General features: G+C 31.6%; 1 protein-coding gene across 2 annotated transcripts; it reads right to left on the bottom strand.

The window, feature by feature from the left end:
• Positions 1–787: 787 nt before the first annotated feature.
• On the bottom strand, positions 788–11,110 carry LOC121212636 (bifunctional dethiobiotin synthetase/7,8-diamino-pelargonic acid aminotransferase, mitochondrial). Of its 2 annotated transcripts, XM_041085805.1 has the most exons (15): positions 10,309–11,110; positions 8,906–9,076; positions 8,492–8,753; positions 8,231–8,311; positions 7,036–7,156; positions 6,563–6,711; positions 5,391–5,485; positions 4,385–4,500; positions 4,111–4,260; positions 3,572–3,705; positions 3,344–3,475; positions 3,009–3,152; positions 2,519–2,631; positions 1,926–2,124; positions 788–1,009 (listed from the first exon to the last, which is right to left on the bottom strand). In XM_041085805.1, the coding sequence occupies exons 1-14, from the start codon at positions 11,019–11,021 to the stop codon at positions 1,929–1,931; spliced, it is 2,577 nt and encodes an 858-aa protein (XP_040941739.1). In that variant the 5' UTR covers positions 11,022–11,110; the 3' UTR covers positions 788–1,009; positions 1,926–1,928. The 2 variants fall into 2 exon arrangements, with proteins under 2 accessions (XP_040941739.1, XP_040941738.1); XM_041085804.1 differs by lacking the exon at positions 788–1,009 and having other exon boundaries at positions 1,735–2,124.
• Between the last annotated feature and the right edge of the window lie 5,555 nt (positions 11,111–16,665).

Genomic DNA, 16,665 nt, shown 5'->3' with positions numbered 1-16,665 from the left:
GCTAGTGGATTGGAATTTGGATGTTTGTCGGATGATGAGTCAACCACGTCAGTTTTTAGATATCCAATAGTCATTGTAGCGGGAGTAAGTGGTTTTGGTAGGACACATGTCATTTTCTGAGCCGTCCAAATTGTAAGATTTGCAAGCGACGTTACAGGCTTACAGAGTCACCTTACCACTCTATAAATATATTTTTGTTCCTTAAAACCACAAAAAGAACAATGCTCAAAAGAATATATTCCCAATTGAATTTTTTTTTTGTTTTTTTAGTGTTGAATCTGTTAATAATTCAAACTACCATTAATTAAATTAATCAATTCTTTTAAATCTTTAATGGTTAACTAAATTAAACCTTCTTAGTTAATTCAATCAGTTAATCAAATTAACTAAAATTTTTATATATTTTTTTATTTTTTTTGTTAAAACAAATATAAAACATATAAAAATTAACTGGCCAATTAATTTATACTTCTAAAAAATTAACTGAACCAACCGATCCCCAACCGAATAAATATATTATAATATTATTTATTAAATTCAATTGATTCAATTAACCAACCAATTTTGAACTGAATTAATCGTTAATCTAACTTTTAAAAAATTATTAATCAACCCCCAACCGAATTAATTCAGCTTTATCCGAAATTTACACACCCCTATTTGATAGTCAATTTTGACAAAAAATAAAAGATTGGTGTTTATTTATATTAGATTTAATTAAGTTTGAATTTGAGTTAAAAAAATTAAATTGAATTATGTGGTAACACATTTATAAATTTACATTTTTGAAAATATTTTTGGCTGACATCCAACTCTATGATATTTTTTTTTTGGTGAAAAACAAAAAATGAATAGCTAATTAGTTACATCCAACACACTTGAGAAAAGAGCTTTAAACTGGTGCAAATCTAAAAAATTCGAAACCCTAAGAGGAGTATCAAAAAATTACAGATCAATTCTAAAAGATAGCCCTTCTTTTGCCATGTAATCGTCAGCTTCATTTTGTTCTCTGAGAATATAGCGCAAAACCTATTAGTTCACCTGAAATAGCATACTCTAAATTCGCCTAATTAAAGTAGAGTTCAAAGTGGCAAAGTTACTTCCTTGAATAGCTCGAATTACATATATGAACTCTTTATCATCCCTAAAATTAAATTAACTTTATTCACTTAATTTTAAAAAATTATAAATTAATCATTAAACTATTAAATTTTTTTATTTAAGTCATTAAATTATTTAAAATTTTTTATTCAAGTCATTAAGATGTTTTTTTTTTTAAAATCCAAGTAATAAACTCCTAGTGACAATTCAATGATTAATACAATAAATCAATACCATCAACAAGTAAAACATAATTTAGATTCAAGTCAATATGATGATCAATATCGAAAATTGAAAAACAAAACTATTGAAATTTTGATTCGTAAATTTATGAAGTTTAAAACTATTTTACAAGAAAATTAAACTGTAGAAAGAAAAGGAAAAAAATAACTTTTAATAAATGCAAGCAGACAAATAAAAAATACTATGCAACAACAATTTTAAAAACTTAAGCAACTTAAATGAAAACTTTAAATAATTAGTGATCATTTTGTAATTTTTTTAAGTTAAACTACCAAAACGCCCTTGGATTTACCCAAAGATATATGTCATCCACTAACTTCGTAAAAAGTTTTTATTGACAATGAAAAGATTTGACACTTACATTAAAATGTACGAATACGAAGGCTCAAATGGGACCATTAATGGGATAAATATCATCATATCAAAATATTAATAACATCAACAGAATGTGTCAGACCAAATTCATCTAACCCAAAATGGCTTTTTTCCAAATTAGAGAAAAAGTTCACTTGGTAATCATAAATTCATAATAAGAAAGGCCTACATAGAGCAAAGGAAAAAAAGAGAGAAAAGTAGGATACCAGTTAAATGATATTCATCTTTGTTTTGACTAGGGTGAACTCTTCAAGCTTTGTGTAAAGTTTGAGGAGTTGTAGAGTGCACATTTTTGGGGATGTGCAAGGACCACACATGACATAGATGACATTTCCTAAGGGTCGGGTGTAGATACAATCCTCCCGGAGCATCTGAACCAGAGACCTTGCATATAGAGATGCATACCTGTTATAAAAAAAAAAAGGATCAGCACGCCATAGATCAAGGAACTTTGAGACTTGCCAATCGAACTCAAGTAGGTCCGAAGGCTCAGCATACCACTCAATCATCAATGTCATAAATTTGAGTTTTCCAGGATGGTCTTCATTTACTAGGGAAAAAAATCTTTTGGACTATTGTTGGTCACTAATTGCACGTTTCATTTATTTCTTATACTGCTATTGCAGTACTGTCACGTGTACATGATGGATTAAGGTATTGCCTTTCATAGAAAACAGTTCTGCATTCAAAAGGTTTGAAGCATTTGACAGAAAAAATTACCAGTCTTAAAGAAATAGAAGGTAGACAAGTAGGATGGTGGTTCCAGAGAACTATATGACAGAGAAAGAAGTAAATATACCCTGCGTCAGACTCATCTGCTTGTAGTTCTAACGCAAAAAGAGTTCCTAATGTGACCACCCTTGAGATAGAAGGATGTGATGAGAATTGTTGCACAAGTTCTGCATCCCATAACTGCAGGAATTGAAGTGTGAGAGCATATAATTAGGAAACAGCAATGTGTCTGTGTATTTTCATGACAGGCAGTTGGAATAAAATCGTTGCTATAAACTTTAATTTTTTAAGAAAATTTGATTTCAGTTTAACCGGATTGATTTATCCAAGACTGGATCCTTCTTGTTTCTTTGGGGAAAAAACCAAAAGAAAGATGTCATTTAAAAGCCTTATAAAATCAATAGAGTAAAAGACAGCTAATATGAACTGCCAACCAGAAGAGGATAGCATAACATTCTACCCTGTTGGAAAGTTTTACACCTCAAGTTCTCGTCTTAGAATAGAGAAAGGTATGGAAACTAAAATTGTAAAAAGGGAAAAGTAGAAGTTTAACATACCTCCCTAAGCAACATTTTCTGAGATTTTTCAGATGTGATGTTAAGGTTTGTATTTGGATCTTTGAACCATTTAATAGATTTGGCAGCTGCTGTGCACCCCATTGCATGTGCAGAATATGAATGTCCGTGCAAAAGAGCTTTAAGCTGAAAGCAGCAAACCACATATATGTAAGTAATTTATTTATTTTTTAAAATGCAAATAAATAGATGGATTATGGATAAATGCAGGTGCCTTGAAATACAACTAGTGTTTCTCCCACAAGAAACAATCTGAATCCGCAAAGTACAAAAATTCCAAACAATAGTTCTAAAGACAATGAATAACAATATAACACCTTTGAATCTCCGGTGAATGAATCAAATATAGCATCGGTTGCCATTGTGGCAGCTAATGGGATGATCCCTCCAGTCATTAGCTTTGCAAAGCAAGCTATATCTGGTACACAACCAAGCAGTTCTGCTGCAGACTGCCACGAAATAAAGATTAGAGAACTTCCAATAAATCTCAGCAAAATAATTTTCCAATGAAAAAGAACTGACAAATCCTATTAAAAGCAACAAACCTCTACTCCTAAACGCCAGAAACCTGTAAAAACCTCATCAAAGATTACTGGAATTCTACAGTGCCGACACTCATTGACAAGCATCCGCTGGAAAAGTGGATCAACCATGTGCATTCCTCCAGCACCTTGGATAACTATAAAATAATCCATCCACCAGATGAGGTTAAACATCACATAAACAATTTAGCAATTCTCTTAGGAGCAATCCAGAAGTCGATACAAGCAAGTGGAAGTGTAGCAAGAAGCTTTCAAGTAAAAAGAAAGGAACAGGGGTTTGCAGAATAAGGTTAGCCACAATCATCTATTAGAAACATCCAAGCCAGTCAAAAACAACATTTCTGATCTGGATCACTTCCTAGAATCGGTGAAATTTATTTGAGACTACGTGACAGTATACAGAACAGACAGTTACTATAGTTCAAAACAGTAGTTGTATAGATAAAAATGGAACTTTAATTCCAAACTCATGAGAAAATAAAACCTAGTCATGCAAAAAGTAATACTGTCAAATAATAAAATTAAAGAAATTTAGTTCTTACTTGGTTCCATAATTAAGGCTCCTATTTGCTTATTAGTCTCAGATAATGTTGAATACTGAGATAATTGCTGAGAAACATACAATGAGTACAAGCCAGCAAGATTTGATTCGTCCCTGCTCTTAAGAAATATTTCATCACGAGACCTGAAGGCTGCCACAACCACAAATATATGAGAAAATAATACCTTAGAAATTATGATGATGATAAACACTTCCCACCCCCACCTTTTTTTTTAAGGTAAGGGAAATGGGTGTGAGGGACCAAGTTAACTTACTAGTATCTTCTGGTTTCAGAGTTGCAGAATGAAACACTTCAGGAAGTGAAACAGTCCATTTGCCATTATGCATAAACACAGTTGGAGGGTCTAGAAAAAGCCCTCTTCCTGTATACCTGTTGAATTCAGAATATTACTTCTTTAGCTGCATTAGTTTGCAAGTGTTATATTGACTTAATTCTATGCAGTAGTTCACAAGTGTTATATCACTGGTCTCAAAGTTTAGAGGATCTATTGTAACCATTTTAAAGAAATTGCTAAAATCAATAAACTGAATTTTGGGAGATACATAAGGAATGTTTGTAAATATGCAATATTCACTTTTTGAGTGCATCTAGTTCAAATCTATTCCCGTGTGGTTCACTGCCTTCTTGCAGTGTCAGCAAATGTGCAATATTGACATTCTGAATGCAAAGTCTCAAAAACTAAAATGGCCATATAGGTTTCAACAGAAAAATGGTCCAAGCATGAACAGGTACTAGAAGTCTGGAACTTCAATTCAAGTTCAGGGAGTCAGACATGCATGCATACACAGAAATTAAATGGACATTTTCTGCCTGGTCTTTGCCGCAAACTTAAAAGATTAAAATAGATCATATCTTTCCACCCTTAAGTATTATTATTAGCCAACTCTCTGTCAGAGAGAGTATGGAAATGGGAGTAGCTTTTTCACTAGTTAGAGATTAAAACAGACAGTGACTCTCACCAATTAATCTCATCTTATTCTTAGCTAAAGTAATAAAATGTAATTCTGAAAAACATACTTTAATCCACACATCATAGGGAACAAGGAATATCCTAAATGTGACTTTGCAGTCATGTAATCCTATGATAAGATAAATTCCCCTGCATCACCCATCAAAATACAATACTTCAATAAATTCCCTTGCACCATTTGTCAAAATACAATACATCAAATCCACACAATCTAAGGAAGAATTAAAGATTCAGACAACGGAAGTAATCTTCTTAAAGAATAATGCATTCATGAATGAATAATCCATACCATGGCTGCTGCAAAAATCCAGTAAAAGACGATGGAGCCTGTGCTTCCATTGCACCTAAAGTATCACCATGATAAGATCCCTTAAGAGCTAGGACCTGAAATAAAGAGGCCATTTTGGTTACTATTTCTGCAACAAGAAAAAATAATGTAACTCTTGTACATTTTACGTGTAAAGAACATGTGATTTGATGGAAAAACCTTGATGTTACTAGTCTCACTCAAGATAAGATCCTAAATATAGAACAAAAATATAGTTGACTCACATAACTGACTCCATGTAGTGGAAAAGCTGTGTTTTACATATAACTACAGAATGCAGCTATTGCCAAAAGAATTACCATCAAGCTACATGAAGCACTTTGAAAAGATTAAGAGCTGTCCAAACATTTTTTTAGCCCTTGCTTGCAAAAGTTTCAGCATCACATGCAAGAATGCATTGAAAATACAGCTGTGGTGAAGAACAATATAGCCACTGTTTTTTCCAAATGATTGCTAAACATAAACAGGCACTTATAACATAACCCCAGATTCTTCTTGTTGTTCAGTTGCTTCTGCAATTGAGTTTATCAATTGACAATGCACTCATGAATGCATAGATACCCACATATGGACAGACATATGAATGTAGGCAAAATGTACATGGCACATGCATGCAATGCATACAACAGATACAAACCATATTGACAGATCCAGACGCATAAACTCGTGCATGGGCACATATTGTGTGCACATTCATGCAAAAATGCAGTACTTAAGAGTTCAAAAACAAAAAAGGAACACAACCACAATGAATACTCCCGTTTTATAACAAACAAATTCACCTCCCATTGTGCTTAGAATCAGCCAAATAATCCTTTTCAACTAGAGAATTCCCATTCTAATATTTTAAATTTTTTAATTTAGACAAGGGCATTTTACATTGTCTATCATGAACCTCAAACTTTTTAAAAATATATAAGCATTAATAGAAGGCCCTACAAGCAGCAAACCAAGAGAAATAAAAAATATACGATAGGGAAGAGAAGGGGAGAATGTTCAAGACATGAACTAAAATATATTCAGAGGGATAAAAATATTATTTCACTCTGCATGTTACAAGCTATTTTAACATTAGCTATTGGAAAAATGAATGAAATATGTAGTTAAGGCACCAAAAGATAGAAAAGGCCCACCATTAGTTCGGTACAACTTTCTGTTGGGTTATTCTTCAATAACTCTGGTAAAATTCCATGATCAGAAGAAAACTTTCGAAATGCCATCTTCAGAGCAATTTCAATTGCTGTAGAACCATTATCTGAAAAGTACACCCGAGTGGCCCAACCTACACAAAAGAATCCTAACTCCTAATAATTTATTGCAATTAAATTAAAAAAACTAGTATTCAAACATAATAAAAGAGATATAAATCATCCATGGACCATATTCTCATTCCTTTATCAAACCGAAGAAAAGAATTTAACAAAAATGAGCTCTTTACAAAAGGATCAATATTGACAGCCATCATCAGCTTTTTCCTTTATGTTATTGTTTTCATTTTTCCAAGAAAAGAATGTGGAAAGTGACAGTCAATGTTCTCAGATGAACCAAGAATCAATGAGACGAGAATCAAAGCTAATATATATCTAAAGAGAAACAGAATACGTACCTTTCCCCACACCATCAAGCAAAAGCTCTGCACATTCTAAAGCTGGCTCATAAACATTCTCAGGGAACATTACATGCCCAAATCGTGCAGCAGCATAACCCATGTCTCTTGCAAGTTCAGTCTGAAACCACCTAAATGAATTACCGCATTAAAAAAAATTCAGACAACTGACAGCTGCAAAGTAGGTAAAGTAAATTATACCTCATGGCAATGCGAAAGAGTCAAGCTATGTTACTCAAGCTCAGGTGTTAGTGTTGGATACAAGAATGTGTCTAGTACGAGTTGTTCAACTTTTCTAAGTTTTTCCATGTATTTGGAGGATCCTTGAACAGTCATATCTCCATATCAGCAAAAACATGCTGATAATGAACTTTAAGAATTAAATATGGATATGTCAACATGAGTTTTTCAGTATTCATACATAATGCCTACTTTTGAGCATTCTGTATCTTGAGATGAATATGTGGTGGAAAAGTTTCAATTTATAGGCTGGATCAAAACTAACACTATATCTGCAAAGAGCTGTCAACTGCAACGTAGATATAGAAGTGGGAAAACAATCTCAGCAATTGAAAATTATAAACAGTGATACCACTTTTTTTTCTTATCAATCAAACAAAACTGTTAAATCTTAACATGTAATTCAACTATCCACCAAGTGCCTAAAACTTCCCAATTATAGCTTTCAAGTAGTATAATTTGATGCTCAGCTCCTTGTATCTCCCATTTTGTCCATTGCCATAATAAATAGTTCCACAAACCTATTTAAGGGTGCCCCTGGATGTCAAAATCCCAATATCAATTTGCAACTAAACTACAAAGCAGATTAAGCCACTAGTAAGAGAGTAAGAAACTTTGTTCCATAGTCCTGTCCAAAAGACAGATAATTGCATTGAGTTCTCTATGTCAAAATCTTTAAGCATTTTAGAAGTATGTCCTGTCCAAAAGAACAGCCCAACCGCCCCCGCCCCCCCTGACAACCTGAAAAGGGCATAAAAAGAAACTCTCTATTCCAATATAAAGTTTGTTAGGCCCAGGTTCAGCAACATGCTATGTAGCTACAAACCATGTGTTAGGCCAGCGTTTGAAACCATTTGCAATTGGCTAGACTAAGTAGACAAACAAATAAAAAAAGATCAGACCATCAGAGAAAAAGAGAGAGGAGCAGAAAGAGAGTAGAAAACATAAAGATGACCTGTAAAGTTGCATCAGGTCCTTGAGTCCACCAACTAGCACAGGCATCAAATTGTTGAGTTATGTACTCTTTGTTCTGAACCTGTAATTTAATGTAGAAATAAAGACAGCTAATTAATTTTTACATCAAAACCTGACAACTAACATTTAGAACGAAAGACAAAAAGAACTTGGTATGCAATATTGTAAAAGTAGAGTATAAAACAGAAGATAGAAGTGAGCTAGGCTATTGTTCATCTTATATTATTTGAAATACACAAACCTTGTACACTGAAAAGTTTTCACCACAGCGTGAATCAATGACTGTAACAGTAGAAGGTGGTACAAGTTTGTGCTGAGTAAATGGCCACCAGAAAACATCTCCAGCTTTTCTCGGCATTTCATTAAGTCTCCGCATTCTTTCTAAATAAGCTTCCAGCATTATGTCTTTCAAAGAATTAAATACATTGCAAGATTCATCAAACCATTCCATTAGATCATTTGATGGATCTTGTGGAATGGGTGGCAGTACAAACACAGGCACTCTGGAAAGAATAAAATAATAAGTTAATAACCCATTATATAGCATGGCCAAGGGTGATATTGCCCCAAAAGCTTCTACTGAGGACAAACAGAAAAAGTAAAGGATCGAGACCCCAATGAAAACAAAAAAAGATGGTTAAAAAAACTTACCTACCTACTACGCAAATATGACTTTAATGGTATTTCATTTATAAGGCCGTGATCTTCAATAACAATAGCAACAACATCATAACCTCTTAGTTTCAAACTCTCATAAGCTGAAATAGTTCCAGATATACCACCCAACCGGCCATCTCCAACAAGAACACCAGGAAAGCGCAAGGGCCTGGTTACACATTTAATAAAAAGGGCATCAGGATAGATTATATAAGCAAAAAAAGTTAGCATTTACAGACATCAACCAAAATATATGATCTTAGTTTCCAACAAAACATAAAAACTATGATTTGCTAAACTTTCAGCGATGATTCTTAAGTTCACAATAAAATACAAACTGCCAACGGTAATTTTGAAAATGACAAAACATTCTAAAAGACATTAAAGGTCTAATTATGAATTCCATGCCTTTCCTTTACAAAAATTGAGAAATTAGTCCCTCTACTTCTATTTGTCAGAATTGGATCCTCGTACTTCACTAAAATTGAAAAGTTAGTCTAATTGGGTAAACACTATTAAACCTTGTCATTAAATGGCAAACCTGAAAATCAACAATTCTGAAATTTATATGCAAGAAATTAGTAAAATTTTAGCAATTCAATAATTTATATGCGATAAGTTAGAAAAAACTACCCTTCAACTACATGTGTTGTGTTTATGAATAACTGGCCTAAATTCTTAGTTTTCTTAAAGTACTGACAAATTAAAGTAGAATGACAAACTTCTCAATTTTTATAAAGTAAAGAGATGAAATTCACAATTAAGCCGATATTAAATTAGTTAATTCCAATCAACTAAGAACCAAAAAAGAATAGTTGCATTAGAACACAACACCAACGGAAACAATGCAAGCATAAGAAAAGAATAACCCACATACTAATAAAGACCCCATCAGAGCATAACCCTTAATTTTGTTTAAGGAAACAATTAAATTGACTTAAATAATTGTACATAATCATAGAATAGGAAAATTTCCAATCAGTTGGGAATCCTGAAAGTACCTGAACACAAGATGAAAGCAGGTACTGTTGCTTGTTTCTTTTGTTGTTAGTGTAAAATTTACGATTGACTAAAAAGGAATAAATAACTAAAAAGGAACACGAATTTTAACATGTGAAATCTAGATTATATCACACTCACGCATGTAAGTGGAAGAATATATAAGTTTTAAAATATAAAAGGAAAGAAAAAAAAAGGGTGTTCCTTTCATGTGTGAATATTTTATTTTTAAATTTAATTAAAATATTTAAATTTCATACTAAAATGAAATTTCTATCTTTTTTGTTTATAAATGTACTATAATCTTATCATCCCATTGTCTCTCCATTTTCAGTGCAAAAATAGGCAAACAGGATCAAAGGAAATGAATAAGAAGCATTAGAGAAGAAATAAAACAGTTACCGATAAAGATCACATTGAAGCGTCCCAGAGGGTCCAGGACTGGCAACCCCACCGGCAGTCTCCACCACACAAAACCCATCCAACTTTCCCCTCTCAACACCACCTTCCAACAATCCTTCCTTCAAACGTGTCTCCAACCTCTTAACCAGTTCAGAATCCTCCACCGCTCCGCCTTCCCTTTCTGCAGCAAAATGTGGAGACAATGCGCCCTCCCAAGCATATATCGTCTCCGAAACAAGCTCCGGAGCCACCCTTCCCGCTTCCAAAACCTTCTTTTCCTCATAAAACCCCAATTCACACATCTCCCGCGACTCATTTAAAGAGAATTCATTTGGCTTAAACGATTTGGCAGCTGGGAGGGAAGAGAGGAGAACAGAATGGGAGGAAAAGAGGGGGAGATTGCGGCTGAGAGAAAGAGAAGAGAGTTTTTGAAAGAGGAAGCGGGAATCGGAGTCGGAGGGGAAGCCGGTTTGGAGAGGTTTGAGGTAAAGAAATTTTTTGGAGGAGGAGGAGGGGGATAGGAGGAAGGAGGAGGAAAGGCCGGTGGAAACTAGGGTTTTTCCGAGGGAGGTGTTGGAGGACCAGATTATGTAGGTTGGGTGGGAAAGTGGGATGGTGAGAGTGGAAAAGGACTGGAATTGATGGTGGTGGTGGTGGAGGAGAAGGAGACGGAGGCGGAAGAGACGGTGGTGGTGATGACGGCGGAGGAGCATGGTGGGAAAGAGTGGAAGGGAAGGTGCAGTAAGCAAGTGAAATTTTTGAAAAACGGAGGGGGAAGAACAGTGCGCGTTCCAGCTGAGTGGGGATAAAAATATTAAATTCGTAAAATTAATTTAAATAAAATTTCCAATTTTTCAATATTTTTTTTGGGTGAGAAAATTTTTCAAATTTGGCTCTATTTTCTAATGTTAAAATATGTTATAAGTCCCTTTACTTTTTATAAATTTAGAATTTAGTCTCAATATTTTTATTTTTAAGAATTTAGTTTTTTTACTTTTTAATTTTTAAAATTTAGATCGAACTATTAACACTGTTAAAATTATTTTGTTAAATTTAATTTCATTACAATTTCATTTTTAGTTACATGGCTGCTAAGCAAGGACGAAGCCAGAAATTCTTTTTAAGGATCGAAATAATTTATATTCTTAAGGATATTTTTTTCATTTTACTTTTATTAATAAAACCGACATAAAACTTTGCATATATTAGATAGAATAATATCTTTCATGTCTCATATTCACAACATGTCATTAACATTTGTACTAAGATAATGTTTACCAAGTATTAAATGAGTGTGTATATACCCATGCATAATCTTTAGGACATAACATTAAGAACACAACTGATCACAGTGCTTTTAAATGATTCTAACGTGGTTGTAGTGCTGAGGTGAAAATAGAGGAGAAACTTGTTCTCGTGGAAGATAAAGAAACAAATCATGTAGTATAGATGTTGTTATAGAAGTGGTGTTTTTTATTTTCGCGTGCATTTTTATTATTAATCTATGACGGGCTAAATAAGTAATTATAAATATACGTGACACAAAATAATATTATCGGGCAAGATTATCGATTGTGGTAAGAGACTCATCGCAGTATTTTGCATGGGAATTACAATGTACATTTTGATTTGAAATGTAAATATTTGTTGGTAAAAATGAGAGATCCACACCACCCTTTAAGCTATGTATGTTGTCTTATAATTTTTCAATTTGGGTTAAATTGAATTATTAATTTCTTGAAGGGGCTAAAAATGAATTTATTTCGTTTAATTAAAGAAATAAAAGGGATTAAATTGAGTTATTTAATTTATAAGCAAGCTCGAAAAAGTTTATACCTTTCAACTAAGGGAGACCAAATTAATCCCTACTGTGAACATCTCATTACGTTAAAAAACACCATCATGGTTTTTCATGGACATTAACAAGACCGTAAGAGGCCAAGGGCCTCAAAAAAATTTTGGAAATTTTCTTTTTTTTTCCTTGAAATTTGTTAAAAATTTTTAATTTGGTCCCTAAAATTTTTGAAAATTTTCATTGACTTTTAATTTTTTGAAAATCTTAATTAGCCTCTTCTTTTCTTTTTCATTTTTTTTTTGAAATTCTCATTAATCTCTCACGTTTTTTAAAAATTTTAATTAAAACCCCAATGTTTTGAAAACATCTCATTAAACTTCTAAATTTTTTGAAATTTTTAGTTAGGCACCTTAAAGTCTAGTCCCAAGATCCGCCACTGTTAAAACTATTGATATTTTGAATGAAATCAAGTTTTTTCTTTTAAAACATTTTGCAATCTAGTATTGCATAGAGACTCTACAAAGCAATGAGTGAAATAAGCTCGTTCGAGGGCTCAAAACCTAATCATTAAGAATACAACTAGATCTAACATATTTAGCAATCCAATCCGTTACCTTGTTTCCTTCTATTACAACAAAAGAAAAAAAAACAAGAGGATGAGTTTTCAACGGAATAACTATTTGAAGACTCATATGATAAAGCTAATTTAACATGGTCGATAACATTCCGACAATCAGATTCAATAATAATTTTGATCCACCCTTTTTCTTTTGTGTGTAAATAAGCATGGGGGAAGAGGAATTGTCACAGAGCTCTCAATTGATCCAATATCAACAACCTCAACCTCAACCTAACCATCAATCCCCTTTCCACAACGATTTCGAAAGACACCTCCTATGCCAAATTCATCGAACAGTTGGAGGCATCATAGTTTCCTTCAACAAATTAGGGAGGAGGAGGAGTCCATTTTACAATACAACATTCTACTATTAACATTCTCACCGAGTTTTAAACAAGATTGTATAGTGAATTGGAATCACAAAAAGTATCATGTCAGTCTCCAGAAACAAAGTCAGGAGTATGATATTAGGGGCACCAAAATAAAAATTTAAAAGTTTGAGGGGGCAAATGTTAAAAAAAAGCTTAAATATACTTAAATTAAATAATTCGTAACTACAATGAACTAAAATTATCATTTTACCCCGTAGCTAAGGAAGGGCCAAAGTCACTACCTACTGCTAACTATGTCTACCAAACTCCGACAAAGTTAATCACAAATTTATTATATATATATATGAATATCATTTTATAAAAAAAAATGTTTGTATGAATCAATGAAAATAAAAACTCGACTTTATCTTAAAATATTAATTTGTAATATTTCATAGAAGAATTTCAACCCTCAAATTAAAAAAAAAGAAAAAAACAAAATTAGAAGGGTATCTAGATTAGTTGATAATTTGTACTCTATGTGTCCCCACATTCACTCACCAAGGTTATTGTTGTGATATACACCAACTAAATAATTAAAAAAAATTATATAATTTTTTCTCTAAACTTGATAATTAAGTTTATATTAGTATTTTTTTTTTCATTTTAGCACTTAAACTTGATAATTAAGTCAATTTTGAAGTCTGAACTTAAAAAATATAAAAATTTGACGTCTATACATGTAGTACTTCGAAATTGTACCATATTATCACTTGAAAATTAAATTTTTCATATAAAATTCAAGGTGATGATGTGATACAATATCAGAGTATCATATTCAGAGTTTTAATAACAAGACAAATAATTGAACGAGTTAGATCAATGATTCATGATTCAACCAGTTCGACCGTTAAACTAACAATAGTAAAATAAATTACTAAAAATTCATAAAAATTAAAATTATATATTAAACTAGTTCAATTTATTCAATTATGAATTTTTTTACTTTTACTTTTACTAATTTCAAGTAATTTACCCAAAATCAAAAGGGAATAGATGTTCAAAGATTTTATTGACTGTATATGAATTGGGATATTTAATGGGAGCTATGGAGGGGAAAGTCAAATAGTGTGACTTCATCATCTCCAACCCCCCATTGCCTTTCCCTTATGCAACTCCTTACTTTGCTTCTATTATCCTTTTCTCATACACCTAACACATGGAAAACAATAAAAGTACCTTTTGGTTTTCAAGTCAAAGTTTTCATGTGCCATTCACTTCTCAATTTTTGTTAGGCTTATTATATTGTTGACATAATATAATTTTTGTGAGTTTATTTTCTTTCTATTTTAATTTTTTAATTTGAAAATTAAATTTATTTTAGTCCTTCAATTTGGATTATATTAAGGTTTAATGATGTGACCAATGTTACTATAATAAGATAGGATAAAAAGAATTAAGAATCGATTGATTTAACAGTCCGAAAAAAATGAAGCCAATTTACTCGAAAACTGCTTGAAATTGGTAAAAATAAAAAAATTAGGACAAAAATCGATTGATGAACCGGTTTAATAATTTTTTAAAAGATTTTTTTATGAAATTTTAATTATTTATTCAATTATTATTGGTTCGACGGTCGAACTGGTTGAATCGAGAACCAATGTCTGATTTGTTCAACCATCGATTCAATTATTAAAACACTGAATGTGATACTCTGAGATTATATCACACCATCACTTGGAAATTAGTATAATTTTTTTTACTTTTTCAAGTGATAGATGTGGCACAATCTTAAAATGCCAAAATGCACAAAAAAGTACAAATAGCAAAGCGGACGTGGTGCAAAGTTCATGGGCCAAAAATTTTATTAGCCCCATGTTATTTGGTCCCCAAGTTTGACACTTTCTTTTTTCTAATGTGACATTTATATTATTTTTAGTCTAATGTGGTACATGTATTTAGCAAACGTTATATATTTTGGTACCCAAACGTAACAATGTTGACCTTTTAGTATTTAATTGGGTATTGATTTGATATGATTAAAGTTAATTGCTACTATTATTAAGTTTGAATTCTTATTATTTTGTTAATAAAATAAATTTAGTGTTAACTGTGATTTTATTTAATTTTGTGTTTAATTTGTTACATACAATATGACAACTTTGATTTTTGGAGGGTTTTAGGGTTGATTTGATGAAATTTAATTGATAATATTATTATTTAATTATGAATTTACACCACATCAACTATAAAACCCAAAATAAACACTAAGAAGTTAACTTTATGTACAAAATGTATGAATTTTGCAAAATACATGTACCACATTAAACAAAAAATAATACAAGTACTATATTCGAAAAAAAATGTCAAACTTAGGTACCGAATATGTATTAAGCCAATTTTTTCTATTTGATATTTAAAAATTAATTAAAAAGTATTTTTTATTATATAGGTTTGAAATAGGTTTTATTCATTTAAAATTAAAAACCCTCCCTTTTTAACTTTTTTTTATTTTACAAAATATTTTCAGTGAAAAATAATATATTTTTTGTTTTTAAAATTTTATATTATTTTTAAAATTTTCAACCAAACATTATTTCTTTAATATTTTTTTATATTTTACGAAAACGAAAATAAACTTTTTTTATTTCGAGATTTTTATTTTATTTTATTTTATGAATCTGGTGAACAAGAAAAAAAGAAAAGTAGAAAGGAGCCTAGTTTTCTAGTTACATGGTGACTATTCAAACAAGCGTGATGCAATGTTAGAGGCATTTTCCATTGAAATTTAACCATACATCATCTCCATAAGTCATTAACCATAGAAGAAACTAACAGAAATATACAAGAAAGGGGAATGATTTTGTCTTGAAACTCGGTCAGTCTTCCATTTGACTCCATTTTGTGGAATTTTTCTTTTCTCAAGGAAATAACAAAATTCCACAACTATATTCAATCATATTTGTTTTTCTTTTAAGGAGGTGTTTTGGTATTTGTTAGTTACATTACGTCCCGATTAAATGTAAAGTTGAATTGAATAAGATTTAAGTAAAATTTTATTAATTTTATTCATAATACTCAAACTCAAAACTTTACTTAAAAAATATTAAATTTCTTGTTACGGAAATCGATAAACCTCTATAACAAAAAGCAATAAGACTTGATAGTTTTTGGTAACTTGAAGGAGGGATAAAGATAGGGGACCAATTATTTGAACTCAACAACTCCACTCCAACAAGACATTGTTTTCTCTCTTATTTTATCAGAAAAAAGTGCATTAACCTAAAGAATGATTCGATCATTACCTTAGGTATGAAACAACTTTAAAACTTACGGCCCCTTAATGTTCCTAAAGAACATGGAAGATCAGTTATCAAATTTGTTCCTGTGGATACATTCCTAAAGAATAATGTTTTATGCTACAAGTTCCTGCACTATTTCATCTTTAAATTTTAGCTTCTTTACTTTTACTTTAAGAACTTTAATTTTTTATTTTTCGAATTTAAAAATAATAATAATGTTAATAACGTTAATTTTAGTTTCCAATATAAGAGGATGTGGGTTCGAGTGCACTGAAGCGTATTATCCTCCTATTTATGAATTGGGGAAGGACTATGAATAATTCCAGACAT

Source organism: Gossypium hirsutum, chromosome A13, assembly GCF_007990345.1.
Source record: "Gossypium hirsutum isolate 1008001.06 chromosome A13, Gossypium_hirsutum_v2.1, whole genome shotgun sequence".
Classification (NCBI taxonomy): domain Eukaryota; kingdom Viridiplantae; phylum Streptophyta; class Magnoliopsida; order Malvales; family Malvaceae; genus Gossypium; species Gossypium hirsutum.
Note: the sequence above shows the minus strand (reverse complement) of the source record. Positions and strands in the feature narration are given on the sequence as shown.